Genomic DNA, 12,721 nt, shown 5'->3' on the forward strand with positions numbered 1-12,721 from the left:
CTCAGCTGGACGTGTCTGACACATTGTGCAGGGCATAAGAACAGAGAGGAGTGCTTCATGGTGTGGGCAGAGAAAAGCCACTGAGATGGGGTACACCCCAGTGTGTCCTTGAGCATCCCATGCCCCGTTGTGCCATGGCCTGTCTCCTGTTCCAGGCCCTCTGAGCCCCCCACGTCCTCACCCCCCAGGCTCACAGACTCCTGCACTTTGCGTCTGCCAGGGCAGCAGGGAGAGACTCTGGCTATGAGCTCCCAGCCTCAGTTAGATGAGAAGGACTCAGAGAGCAGGGAGTGGACAGGCACACCATCACATCCATGCTCCTGCTCCTCCTCTGTGTCCAGCACCAGTGAATAGGAAGGAAACAATTCTTTGCAATAGCGAGGTCTAATTTAACAGCTCTTGCACAGTTACTGTTCCCATGGAGCAATGGGAGCAGAACCATCTCTAAAATAAAGCCCTTGTACAGAGTTGTTGGCACCCAGTCAGACCTGCTGGTATTTTCATTTAATCACATGCAGTGAATGCGTGGTATGTGTGGGCTGGGGGTGGGTGCATACCCAGGGGTGGTGTGTGCACATCTTTCTTGTGCACAGCTTCGTGTTTCTAACATATACAGTAAGTCTGTCATTATTATGATCTTAATAGTCTCCCATTAAGAATTTGCACCAAAAATTTACCTGTTTTAATAGACTAGAGCCTGAATTCTTAGCATGACTTCTCTGCATGGTTTGGGAGCAGTAACAAAGGTCTCTGATGTACCAATACCCAGTGGCCTTGAGGACATCAACAGCAATAACAAGGATTTTATAAAAAGAGGGCAGAGGCCATGGAACTGTTCAGGGGAAAAATGCAAAGGGCCTGTGAAGATTTATTTCAGTTGAACTGCTATAATGGAAAGGTCGTTATAGTTTTAAATGGTGGGAAAAATCATTCTAACTATTAATCATGTTAAAATAGCACAATCTCTATTTGTTTCATTAGAAGAAAGGCCATCTGCTCTTCAGTGCCAAGGAAAGCATAGTGAATCCTATTATGGGGCTGAGGACAGCAAGAGACATGGATAAAATGAAATACAATAGTGGAATACAACTTTATTCAGCCACTGACTAGTCATTTTCAGCTTTATTTTTTGTTCTTAGCTCTTTGGAACAGATTAGAGAAAATACCTCTTGTCTGGCTGTTTGTGCATATGTTAGCAGTAAAAAAAAATCGTTTTTGTCTGAATCTTTTTGACATCTCGTTTAATGGTTTAAATTATCATAAATACAAGTACAACCATGAGGGAAAATTAACTTTGTGGTTAAGATGAAATGCTATGGCCCAGCTGTCTCTGAAGAAATTTTGGATGCCAGGTTCACTCAGTGTCAAACAGCTGCATTTAATGGGAAAATTACTTTGGCTTTTTTTCATTTAAGTAGAATGCAGGAGAAACCAGCTTCTCCCACAGGTAGTTGTGAAGCTGAGGAGTGCTCTGCCAGATTGCATCATCTGCAAAGGATTAAAGAGGTCCCCCCATCAAAGTCAATGATCTCGTATTTTTAAGCCTGTCTCCTAATGGTGACACATGGATGCTTTATGATTCAACATTTTCCAAGAGATCACAGGATTTTTCAAAGGGGATAAGCATCAATGATTTATGGGTACCACGTTGGGCTCTGTGATGTGTGCAAGGAAGAAGGGAGAGCCAGCACTGCTGAAAGCGCCGGTCACAACGTCAGCAGCTAAACTGCGAGAGCTGAGCACGCACAATTTGGGTCGTTTTATTTTTCAGCCAAGGAGAGGTGCCACCTGTACTGTGAATCGAAGGAGACAGGGGATGTGGTGTACATGAAAAGGATGGTGCACGACGGGACCCGCTGCTCCTACAAGGATGCTTACAGCATCTGCGTGAGGGGCGACTGCCTCGTAAGTGTCTGGGGGCTTCTTCAGAGCCCAGTATTGTGAAAACAATTCAAATTGTACCTCGAGTGTTTCTCGAAGAGAGTGACTAACTATAACAACACTTTGGGCAATAAGGAGATTTCATTAGGATCATTGTCACAATATTATGTGTGATATTCACAGTTGCCATGCATGTGACTCGGTTCCAAAAGCACCTACCTACACAAGTAATATCTCATGCAGTATTTTAAGATAAACTATTACAGTTAGCTTTCAAGGAAAGCTCTCCCTGCCGAGGTTTAGTGGGGGTGAAATGTACAATGAGATAGGAATGCACAGCAGCTTTCAAGGAAAGTGGTGTTAGGATATGGCTGACATGCATTCTCTTGTGCTATTTTTAAAAAATCAATGACAGTTCCTCTAAGTTGGGGTATGCTGCAGGTCATCTTTCAAAGTAGTTAGTCTCTGACTAGCCAAATACTGGTGGAGGTGCTTATCCCCAAATAGATGCCTAGATTTTCCTGGAATTTAAGTATCTGTCTTAAGATAAGCTGAGGCTTAAGAGCTTTTCCTTAACTATGCAGCTTTTTTTCAGTAAGAGAAACACTGTGTTGCATAATATAAAAATATAACCACCCAGTTGACAGCTATTATAGGAACTGGAAGTATTAAAATCTGTTTAGGTGTTGATCTTCCAACAGAATACTACGAGGTGTGCTGCTTTGCTGAAGCAGGATCTGGGGGTTGACATGTAAAGTGAAGGCTCATTTGAACTGAAGAGTGGATAAATGACTGTTTCTCTATTTTGTGCACAGAAAGTTGGGTGTGACAGGGTCATAGGTTCCACGAAGCAGGAAGATAAGTGTGGTGTCTGTGGAGGAGATAATTCCCACTGCAAAGTGGTGAAAAGAACATTTTCAAAAGTACCAAAAAAACAAGGTCAGTATATCCAGTGTGGTTTGTCCTGGGGAATTCAGGCTATTTTTTCTTGATCTCTTATGTTTCATGGAAAGTACCAGGACAATTACAAATCATTTGCTGCATCATTAATTCTAATAAGCAATCTGGACTTACTTCCAAATGTGTTTATAATTCGAAAATAAGATTTCTGTCCAGTGAGCAGTTAAAGCTGCTGATACTAAGGCCTGTGCATGCATTGGAGAGGGCTTCCCTGCTCCTTGTTGGAGAGCTGTGGACTTGTTCTGCTGATGTCAGCCAGCTGCTCTGTCAGTCCAGTGCTGCAGTCACCTGTCGTCATCAGGCACTGTCAGGCAGGAGGTTGTGTGGTCTCCCTGGGTGGCACTTAAAGCCCATTTCTGTCTGAAGCAAAGTCTGTTGATGCTACTTCAGGCACCTTTCTTCTGACCCAAAGCCCTTTGCCCCTGTTATGTTCCGTCACCTGGCACAGAAATGGGAATGGGAATAATGCTGGATTTGGTTCATCTTGTTCAATACACCCTGCTTTCAGAAAATAATATTTATTTAAAAACCTAAGAAAAAGCCTCCCTGTTTGTGGCATATTAATCCATAACTATCTTTTCAAATACCTCAATACAGGGTACGTTAAGATGTTTGAAATTCCTGCTGGTGCAAGACATTTACTTATACAGGAAACAGATGCCACCACTCATCATCTCGGTAAGTAACAAGTAGGAAAATTTTCAGTCAGAGTAATTTTTTCTGGTGTTTATTTTTGTCTCTGGAGACTGACAATGTGTTTATACATTTGTTTACCCATTACCCGCCCACACCATGTACTTTCTCTAAATATGTTAAATTAGGAAACTTGTTTGGCAATTTGATTTCCCTGTGCTATACATCAGGGTGTCCCAGCCAGATCTCCGTGTTGGTATGTGCATGTGTGAAAGCTGCTGGAAGAGGCACTGAGTTGCTTTATGGGATGCAGTACATTGGCTTTGGGGGGGTGGAAGTAGATGATCTTCAAAATCCCTTTCAACTCAAACCATTCTATGGCCTTTGTATGCATCATTCATGCTTCCCACCCTCAGTAATTTCCCAGCTACATCCAGATCTGTTGCAGATTCTGCCCTGCTGCTAACAGTATTGACATGAGGCTGTAAAATCAATCCAGCAGTTTAGGAAGCAATGGAAATCCACTCCTTCCCGGGCCCTGTGATCAATGGGAAGCAGTGACTAGTAGGCTGCTATTAATTGGAAGTGGATTCACAGGGAATGGTCTGCTAATTATTATGAGTCATCCCAGCTTCTCCCCAGTGAATGCTTCCCTTGCTGCTCAGGGCAGCCTGGTCCTCTGGATCAGGGAGCAATCCTTGTTCAGACACAGTTCTGTCAGGGTGGGGTGAGTGCTGTGCACCTGGACAGCTGGCTCACTGTCGAGGCCACTGCTGAGGGAGCAGGATGCTCAGGTGGCTGCCAGAGAGAGAATGGAGCGAAAATCTGGTGTTACATAAATAGTCTCTGCTTCTTCTAATGAGGAGGGTAAATTTTCCATCTGAAGTGGAAATCTGTCCTCATGCAAAGGTGGGTGAAGTCTCTCCAGGTGAAGGATGGAGCTGGTGAGAGCTGAAGAGAGGAACCGGGCTGTGTGTGCAGTGGCAGGTGCCTGCAGAGCAGCAGGAGTTTAACAGGGCTGTGTTGGTGTCAGGGCTGGATCTGAGCAGGAGAATTAATGCTGTTTCTAGTGTCTCTCTCTCTCACTGTGGGGACCTGCTGGGGGCTACCTCAGTAGCCTTTCTCTGATGGAGCAGTAACAGCCCCCTGAGCTGCCTTACAACATATGAAAGAGCTGAATAGCTCTGGGACCCCCACTGGCTCTCAAATTGGCTTGGATTTGGCCAGTGGATTCAGAAGTTGTTATATGGGACCAGGCAGCTGAACCCCTGTGGTGCAGCTGCATTGGCCTCATTTCTCTGGCAAGGCAGGCTATGGAAAAGGAAAAAAAAAAAGACAACTGATATTCTTGGAGCTGAGCAGAAAAGCATTGACAGTTCAGTGAAACACCTGAAAAAATCTTTTCAAACCTGTGAGCGAGCAGAGGGAAAATGCACACCGGCCTTTTCAGCTTTGTCCACTGGGACACAAGCAGAACAAAACTGGAGATGAGAAACAAACCCCGCAAATTCACTTTTCTTGTGTTGTTCCCAGCTATTAAAAATCGTGAAACAGGGAAATTCATTCTAAGTGAAGACAACTATGTGCCAGACTCCAAAGTATTTATTGACATGGGTGTGGAGTGGGAATATCGGAATGATGACGATAGAGAAACGGTGCAGACCATGGGGCCGCTGCGTAATGGAATAGTTATTCTGGTAAGTCAAATGAAAACCACCTTCCACACAGCCATAATGGGGTAGCATATCATTCAGATTCCTCATGTGAGTTACAGGAAGACATCTGCTTCAATTATAAGACAATAGAAGATGTATTTTAATTCCTTTCTCCCAATGCATTGCCGTGTATGAGAGCTGTTATAATTCAGGGTTATGTGTTGAGCTACCAGCTGTCCTGATTATTTCCTGTGGATGGCGTAGCAATCAGCCACTGAGTAAAGATTGCAGCTTACTTATCCTATCTGACATGTGAACACCAATCAAAAAAAGTGGTTCGTATCAGCTAGATCTAATAGTTCCTTCTCCCATCCATGTTTTGAAAATGTATCCTGCAAAGGCAGTAGCAGGATTCCTGTGCTTCCTGGTTCCCCTTTTCAGGGCAAAATAGTTCAGTTCCCAAAGCCACCCAAATATATTCCTTTTTCACTGCAAACTCACAAACAATATACTTCAATTAGCAGGGTAAGTTGGTTTAGAATCCCTCTGAAAACAACTGTAATGTGTTGATCTACACCAACTGGACTTCAAAGAAAGTATAAATATTATGTCTCCAAAGGACCAATATTTTGCACTTTGTGCACACTGAGTTCTATTTTCTTGCATTTGTCTTAGTGCAGTTTGATAACAAAACCTTCTTTCTAAATAGTTTATATTTCTGTCAAGATTAAGTAAAAAGCTTTGCAGAATTCTGGGATTATCATAAGAATATTTGTGTTTTATCAGAAATAGAAGCAATTTTCTTTGCTGCTTTCACTTATTTCTGCAGTTGAATTTGCTTTGTCTTTTAGTGGAACTATCCGTTATCATTTCAGTACAAAATTTCCTTCCTTTGTGATGGGATATGGAAAAAATTTAGTATCATTATGTCAGTCCAATGCTGGCAAGGAAAATAAGTCTAAATCAACAACAGTCTTTCTTAATATGCAATTTAGAAACTCTGTGTCATAAGGATGGAGATAATTTTTCATCAGGGAAAAAATGTGTTGAGTGCAGCTAAAAGGTTGAAATCGCTCTGGGGATGTTTTTATATGTGAGCCACGATCAGTATTTCACATCATCTCACCGAGCTCCTGATATCAGTCTCTCATATCTTTTTTTGCTAACATCTACTTTGCTTATTAGGTGATTCCTCATGGTGGTGCCAAGATATCTTTGACTTACAAGTACATGATCCATGAAGATTCCTTGAATGTAGATAACAATAATGTTGTGGAAGATTCATACGAATGGGCTTTGAAGAAATGGTCCCAGTGTTCAAAGCCTTGTGGAGGAGGTAAAAACAAAACCACAGGTCATTCAAAATTCATTCATTGCCACGAGACATTAGGGAGACCAGAGTATGGGAGGAGTTTTATTTAAGTAATAGATAAATAAATAGTGAATGGTGTTAAAACCTGACTTAAATGGTTTTGGGGTAGATCTGGGCTGGTTAATTTCTGATTTATGGTTATGAAACTGAAGAATTGTACAAATGTGCAAGATTTGGATGAGGGACTCCAAGCTGTGAAGGTGCCGAAACTCAAGGTCCCATGGGGCAAGCCTTTGTAAATCCACATCCAGTGATGTGGCCTTTGCAGTGTCAGACTCCTTTTTGGGGCCAGATATGAGTGCTGATGCTGTTCCCCAGGCTGACGGTCAGGTTGCAGCATTGGGTTGTGGCTGGGCAGGCTTGCGGAATGTTTTTGAGATGCTAGATATGGCTGTTATTTTCAGTAAATATTATTTAAATGTTATTTAAATGTTATTTAAATGTTATTTTCATGGTGGAGCTGCACCTTGAGTGCTGTGTCCAGCTCTGACGCCTCAGTTTAGGATGGACATTGAGACCCTTGAGCGCATCCAGAGGAGTCAATGGGGCTGGTGAGGGGCTTGGGACACAAACCCTGTGAGGAACGGCTGAGGGAGCTGGGGTTGTTCAGCCTGGAGAAAAGGAGACTCAAAGGTGACCTTGTCACTTTCCACAACTCCTTGAAGGTGGCTGTGGTCAGCTGGGGTTGGTCTCTTTCTTCAGGCAGCTCTGACAGAACGAGAGGACGCAGTCTTAAGCTGTGCCAAGGGAAATACATGTTGGACATCAAGAAAAAGTTTTTTACAGAAAGAGTGATAAAATACTGGAATTTTCTGCCCAGGGAGGTGGTGGAGTCACCATCCCTGCATCTGTTTATAAAAAGATTGGATGCAGCACTTGGTGCCATGGTTATTTGAGGTCTTAGGGTGTGGGTTGGACTCAGTCTTGGAGGTCTCTTCCAACCTAGTGATTCTGTGATTAAAGGAGTGAAAAGTATAGGGAATGAGCAATTTTTTATGTTAAATTTGCGTAGCAAGTGTTTATTCAATGCAGCTTGCTCTTCCTTTGGTAGCATGTTTATCTGTAGTTCCTACTGCAACCCTTGACAGAATTTGCGCAGTTAATCTGAAACTCGAGCCCTCTGTGAGATCTGCCAGGGCTGAGAGTAAGAGCGGTGTGTTTTCCCAGGCTACCAGTTCACCAAGTACGGCTGCCGCAGGAAGACAGATCACAAGATGGTTCATCGGAGCTACTGCGAGCTGATCCAGAAGCCCAAACCCATCCGCAGGGTGTGCAACCTCCAGGAGTGCTCCCAGCCCATGTAAGCATCCCTGGAGGTGCAGGGGGCATCACACCCAGCCAGCATTGTCACCTCAAGGAAGGTGGCTTTAGCTTCATGGCCATTACAGAGACCCATGGCTGTGAGGATCTCATGTTCTGTTCTTCTCGTAGAAATGTTCTTTCTGTGGTTACTGGTTCCTATGACTTATGAAATAAGTTGGATTAGAAAAGAAGTGCTGTCCTGATCCAGATGTTTGTGTTCAGGCCTTCTTGAGGTGATACAAAATAGACATAAATTCCATTTATACCAGCGAATTTTACACAGTGTGAGTTAACCATGTCAGAACAAATGTACAGAGTGCTACAGAAGACAATCGATGTCATCCAGTCTCTCAAATCCAAATCTTCATAAAGTTCACAACATATTTTTGGACATTTAAACACAGGGAAAATATTTGACCCATTAGATTTCTCTGGCTGCCCTTGTACAGCCTGAAATGCCTGTCGTACCTTCATTTCTGCTCTACATAGTCAAGTGTTATAAATATTTTAATTCACATTTCACAGGTGATTTTTTTTGACTGGCAGCAGGTTATTCCTGCCACATGTAGGACTAATATATTCTTTGTGCTACTACTGTAACAAGAAGGGAATATGTTGATCCCAGCCTTTATCCCTGGGGACCAAGTATAGGTTCCAGGAATCAGAGCAAATAAATAGAACATACCACACAATATTTCCTAACTTCCTTTCGGGGAAAAAAAAAAAAAAAAAAAAAAAAAAAAATGGAAGAGAGAAAAGGCAAGAAACTGTGCCCCATAAACTGCATGGGTCGGAGTTGAATGTTTATTTGTTGGAAAACTGAAGTAATGACCTAACCATATCTGAGGCTCTCTGGAAAGGACTGTATCCTCAGCTGCAAATATAATTGGGCCCAGGTACTACAAAGACTCAATAGGATCCTAAATTGTACTTGGAACCCTGAAGTTTCAGTTAGCTCTGTTTCCATAGAATGTCATCCAAGCGTTTTGCTCTTGTACATAGGAGAGGCAATTATAAAGGGGTTTTACAAAGCTCTGGGACACCCACTACACTAATATGCCGCTTCTTCACTTCTGGGAACAACTCATCTTTGTCTCAGAAGTCACCTCAGAATTCATGGCTCCACAGCTCTTGCCTTTCTTCATAGCTGTGTGATTTCTGTAAGTTACAAAGACAAAGTTGGAAGAAATTGTTATTTTCTGTTTAACTGGAATGTGCAGTGCAGTGCCTTTTACTACTTTTTGACCATTTCCAAACTCAGGATTTTATGAGTACTTTAGGACAATTCCTCCAAGCTCAGGGTGTTTCTCCAGACTGTGTATATTTTTGGTTAAGTTTATCCCATGAATGCTGTTTACGTGGAGCAATATTTCCATCTTGCAGATCTTTCCACTCTGTAAATATTTATAGACTGCTGTATGTCTTCACTTAATTATGACCAGTAGTTATAATTAAGTAGCTTTCACTAGTATGGATAAATTTCCTTTGGTACTGTCTCTCCCTGTTGTTCTTTAAGTTCTTTACAATTTGTAGCTGTAATTCATGACTCGGTTTGGGTGATCAGTGAGGGTTTCAACTACGCCACATTACAAATTGTAGATATCATTTCTCAGTGGCCAAACTAATTTAGAAATTATGAACTCAAATTTCCTGGATTTCAGTGGAGTGTTGCCTTCCCCCAAACCAAACATTAATGATGATGAGGACCCTGATCTGCCCAAGCTCAGCACTCACAGCCCTGGGTTTGCCAATGACTCCACAGACTGAGTCTAACATGTCCAGGGATATGGTCCATGGAGTGCCCAGATGTGGGCCAGGCAGGAGCTCCATTTCCAGCCCAGATGTTTTGGCTTCACTCCTATGGGAGCCAGGTGGTTCATGCTGCATTAGGAGACAAGGCACATCTCATGCACCCAGACCTGGGAAGCTCAGCAGCACCCTTGGGTGGCTGCTTTTGACATAAAAGCAACCATATTTTTATGTGCAGTCTTGGAAAGGACAGCTTAAAATCAGAGCAAATACAACAAAGTAAGAATAATACTTACCTTGGAGTTGATGAGAAAGAGTAATATTGAAGATCTGGGTCTCATTAATGATATTTCAGGGGCACTCAAATAACCCTCACCATAACTGCTTATATTTTTTTCATATCTTCTCCATTTTTTCCATGTTAGAACTAGCATTATCATGTTAAACCCGTGTTTAAGAGTTAAAGATCAACAGTTTGAATTTTACTCTGCTCTACTCTCTTTTCACTAACCCAGATGGGTTACAGGAGAATGGGAGCCTTGCAGCAAATCTTGCGGGAAGACAGGGTACCAGGTGCGGTCTGTGCGCTGCATCCAGCCCCTGCACGACAACACAAATCGCTCTGTCCACACCAAGTACTGCAACAACGACCGCCCAGAGGGCAGGAGGCCCTGCAACAGGGAGCTGTGCCCAGCACAGTGGAGAATAGGACCCTGGTCACAGGTCAGTCTCTTTCTGGAGGTCTCAAACAACTGATTTCTGACTGGGTGGAATGAGCATGACAAGAAATGTCACCCCTGTATTTGTGAATAGGTGGCTCTGTGAATAGATGGCTCTCATGCACAGTTGTTTATTGCTCCACCATAGCTCAGTCTTGGAGTATTCCACAGTTACTGGTGTACCACAAGGAGCAGTGAGTGGCTCTCCCTCCTGCTTCATTACTGTCGGTACTGCAGTGACTCAAATAATGTACCAGGTCGGCTCAAATCAAGGGCAGTTGAAAACGGAGAAGCTAATTTCTGATCTGTTGTTTCCAGAGGGTGGCTGGGGGGTAACTGCTGCCTGTCCTTTCAGTGCTCTGTCAGCTGTGGCAACGGCACCCAGGATCGCCCGGTCCTGTGCCGGACCAGGGACAACGCCATCGGCCTGTGCAAGGAGAATAAACCAGAGACTGTCAGGATTTGCAGACTACCTCCATGTCCCAGTAAGGGCTTGTCTTCCATAGCTTCTATTACTTGTGGAAAAAAAATATTATTTTTTTATTTATTTTTTCATTCATTTGCAATGCCTTCAGTGAATCGATACTTGTGTGCTACATCTGCCTGGGGGGGCGCGGGGGGCACTTCTCCATAGTCCCTGTTTTGAGTAGAATTTGTGGAGCTGCTGTGTGGCTGATGGGCTTCTTGGGCACTCTTCCCCTGCTGGGGAGCACTGCTTGGCCCAGGACAGCCTGAGAGTCTGAGGCAGACCTCAGCACATTGCTGATGGCTGGATGTGGCCAGCAGCCAACAGCTGCCCTGGGAGAGCAGCAGTGCCTGAGTCCAGCCCTGCACCCTGAGACCTGTGGGGCTTGGCCAGGGGCTGCTGGGCTGTGGCTAACCAAGGATGCCTCTGCTTTCCCCACCTCTTTTTCATTCCATCAAACACAAGTTATCTGCAGGAGTTATCTAACTCAGTTTTTAGAAGCTGTAATTAATTTGTTCCTGCTTAGTCCGGGGCAATAAGGCCTTTATCCTTGTTAGCTTTTCAGCTGTTTGCAAATTATACTTTTGAGATCGTTCCACATATTTGTATTATTAAGTAATTCATATTTTTCTCTTTTTTCCTGATGTATTTCTCAGGGTAGCTTTTGATTTCTAATTAATTAGAAGCAAGCTGTCAATTATAGTCTCCAATACAAAGATTTTAATGAGGCACTGCAACTAAATTAGACTGCATGTCTCTGGGGATGTGTGACACTGCCATGAGAAGTGCTGCTGGAGAATTGGCCCTTGGGCTGTCTTCAGTGTTGGCTGTGAAGTGCTGGGCACAAGTTGTAGCAACCTCCCCAAACAGCACCTTTTGCCCAAAATGACACAGTTTGCTTGTAACCCTTCCCTGGGCTCCTTCACAACTGGAGCCCACTCACTCTCTGAGCTTGTCCCCTTCTGACAGGGCAACAATTTAATGCTGCCTAACATAATGTTGTGTTGCATCTTTTTTTTTTCCTCTATTCAAGGAAACGTTTCTGATCCTTCAAAGAAAACCTACATGATACAATGGCTGTCAAGACCCGATCCAGACTACCCCATCCAGAAAATATCTTCAAGTAAAAGACCCATTTATAACTCTGCCTTTGCCCCTAAATGCATGCCACATCGAATGTGGACTTTGCCTTTTGCTCTCTTCTTCTCTCTATGCGGAAAGTTCCCTTGACTTTGCCAAGTTTAAAATCTTGGGCTGAATCTGTTTTTCACACCAGGCACTTGGTGCTCGGTGTCTTTCTTCTCTGGAGCTTGCGTAGCACTGGTGGTGGAGGTCTTGAAGTGTTGGATGTGTGAAGTTGGATCTCCACAGTATGTTGCAGTCCTTTGAAAGGGAGCTGGGATCGGTTTGCTTGTTGCTTGATGGTGGTGAAAAAAGGCTCGTACTGGTTCCTGATGTTCAGTTTGATAGCAAAACTGAGAACTTATTGTGAATGTGATCACATCACAATAATGACACCTTGTAGTGCTAAAGTTCTCCTTTACCTAAAAACCCGAAATCTCGTAACTCTCTGGTTTCAGTTCGCTGACAGGGTAGTCTGATGAGTGGAAGAATTTTTTCATTCCATGTTCCTTTGTGGTGCTGTTGCTTTCCTCACCCTTACTGCTCATTTTTTATTCCTGACCCTCACCTTTATGTTTGTGACCCGGGGAGGGCTCACTGGGAAGCAGGAGCTGAGTTTCTGTGGGTACTTTCCTTGCTGCTCTGATGCCGTTGCTCTCGCCAGACTCCCGGTGGTCATTTGGTGGGTTTTCCTCGAGAAAAGCCGCGTTCATTTTTTCCATTGCACAGTTTTTGCCAGTTTTGCGTATTTCCACTTTAGAAACAGCCCAAAGCAGAACAGGCATGGTCCATGGTGAAGGTGGCATGGTGGTGTTTTTCTTAACGTGACAGAGGCAATATGATGTTTTCATTGACTACGATG

General features: G+C 43.6%; 1 protein-coding gene across 2 annotated transcripts in view; it reads left to right on the plus strand.

The window, feature by feature from the left end:
• ADAMTS2 (ADAM metallopeptidase with thrombospondin type 1 motif 2) overlaps positions 1 to 12,721 on the plus strand; it is a 174,610-nt gene that overhangs the window by 153,766 nt on the left and 8,123 nt on the right. For both annotated transcript variants that reach the window (XM_040078471.1, XM_040078472.1), the window contains 9 exons: positions 1,772 to 1,905; positions 2,697 to 2,820; positions 3,439 to 3,519; positions 5,008 to 5,171; positions 6,315 to 6,465; positions 7,669 to 7,801; positions 10,068 to 10,275; positions 10,627 to 10,756; positions 11,771 to 11,860. In XM_040078471.1, coding sequence (XP_039934405.1) covers positions 1,772 to 1,905; positions 2,697 to 2,820; positions 3,439 to 3,519; positions 5,008 to 5,171; positions 6,315 to 6,465; positions 7,669 to 7,801; positions 10,068 to 10,275; positions 10,627 to 10,756; positions 11,771 to 11,860 — 1,215 coding nt within the window. The remainder of the gene's footprint in view (positions 1 to 1,771; positions 1,906 to 2,696; positions 2,821 to 3,438; positions 3,520 to 5,007; positions 5,172 to 6,314; positions 6,466 to 7,668; positions 7,802 to 10,067; positions 10,276 to 10,626; positions 10,757 to 11,770; positions 11,861 to 12,721) is intronic.

This window comes from Hirundo rustica, chromosome 14 (assembly GCF_015227805.2).
Source record: "Hirundo rustica isolate bHirRus1 chromosome 14, bHirRus1.pri.v3, whole genome shotgun sequence".
NCBI classification, from domain to species: domain Eukaryota; kingdom Metazoa; phylum Chordata; class Aves; order Passeriformes; family Hirundinidae; genus Hirundo; species Hirundo rustica.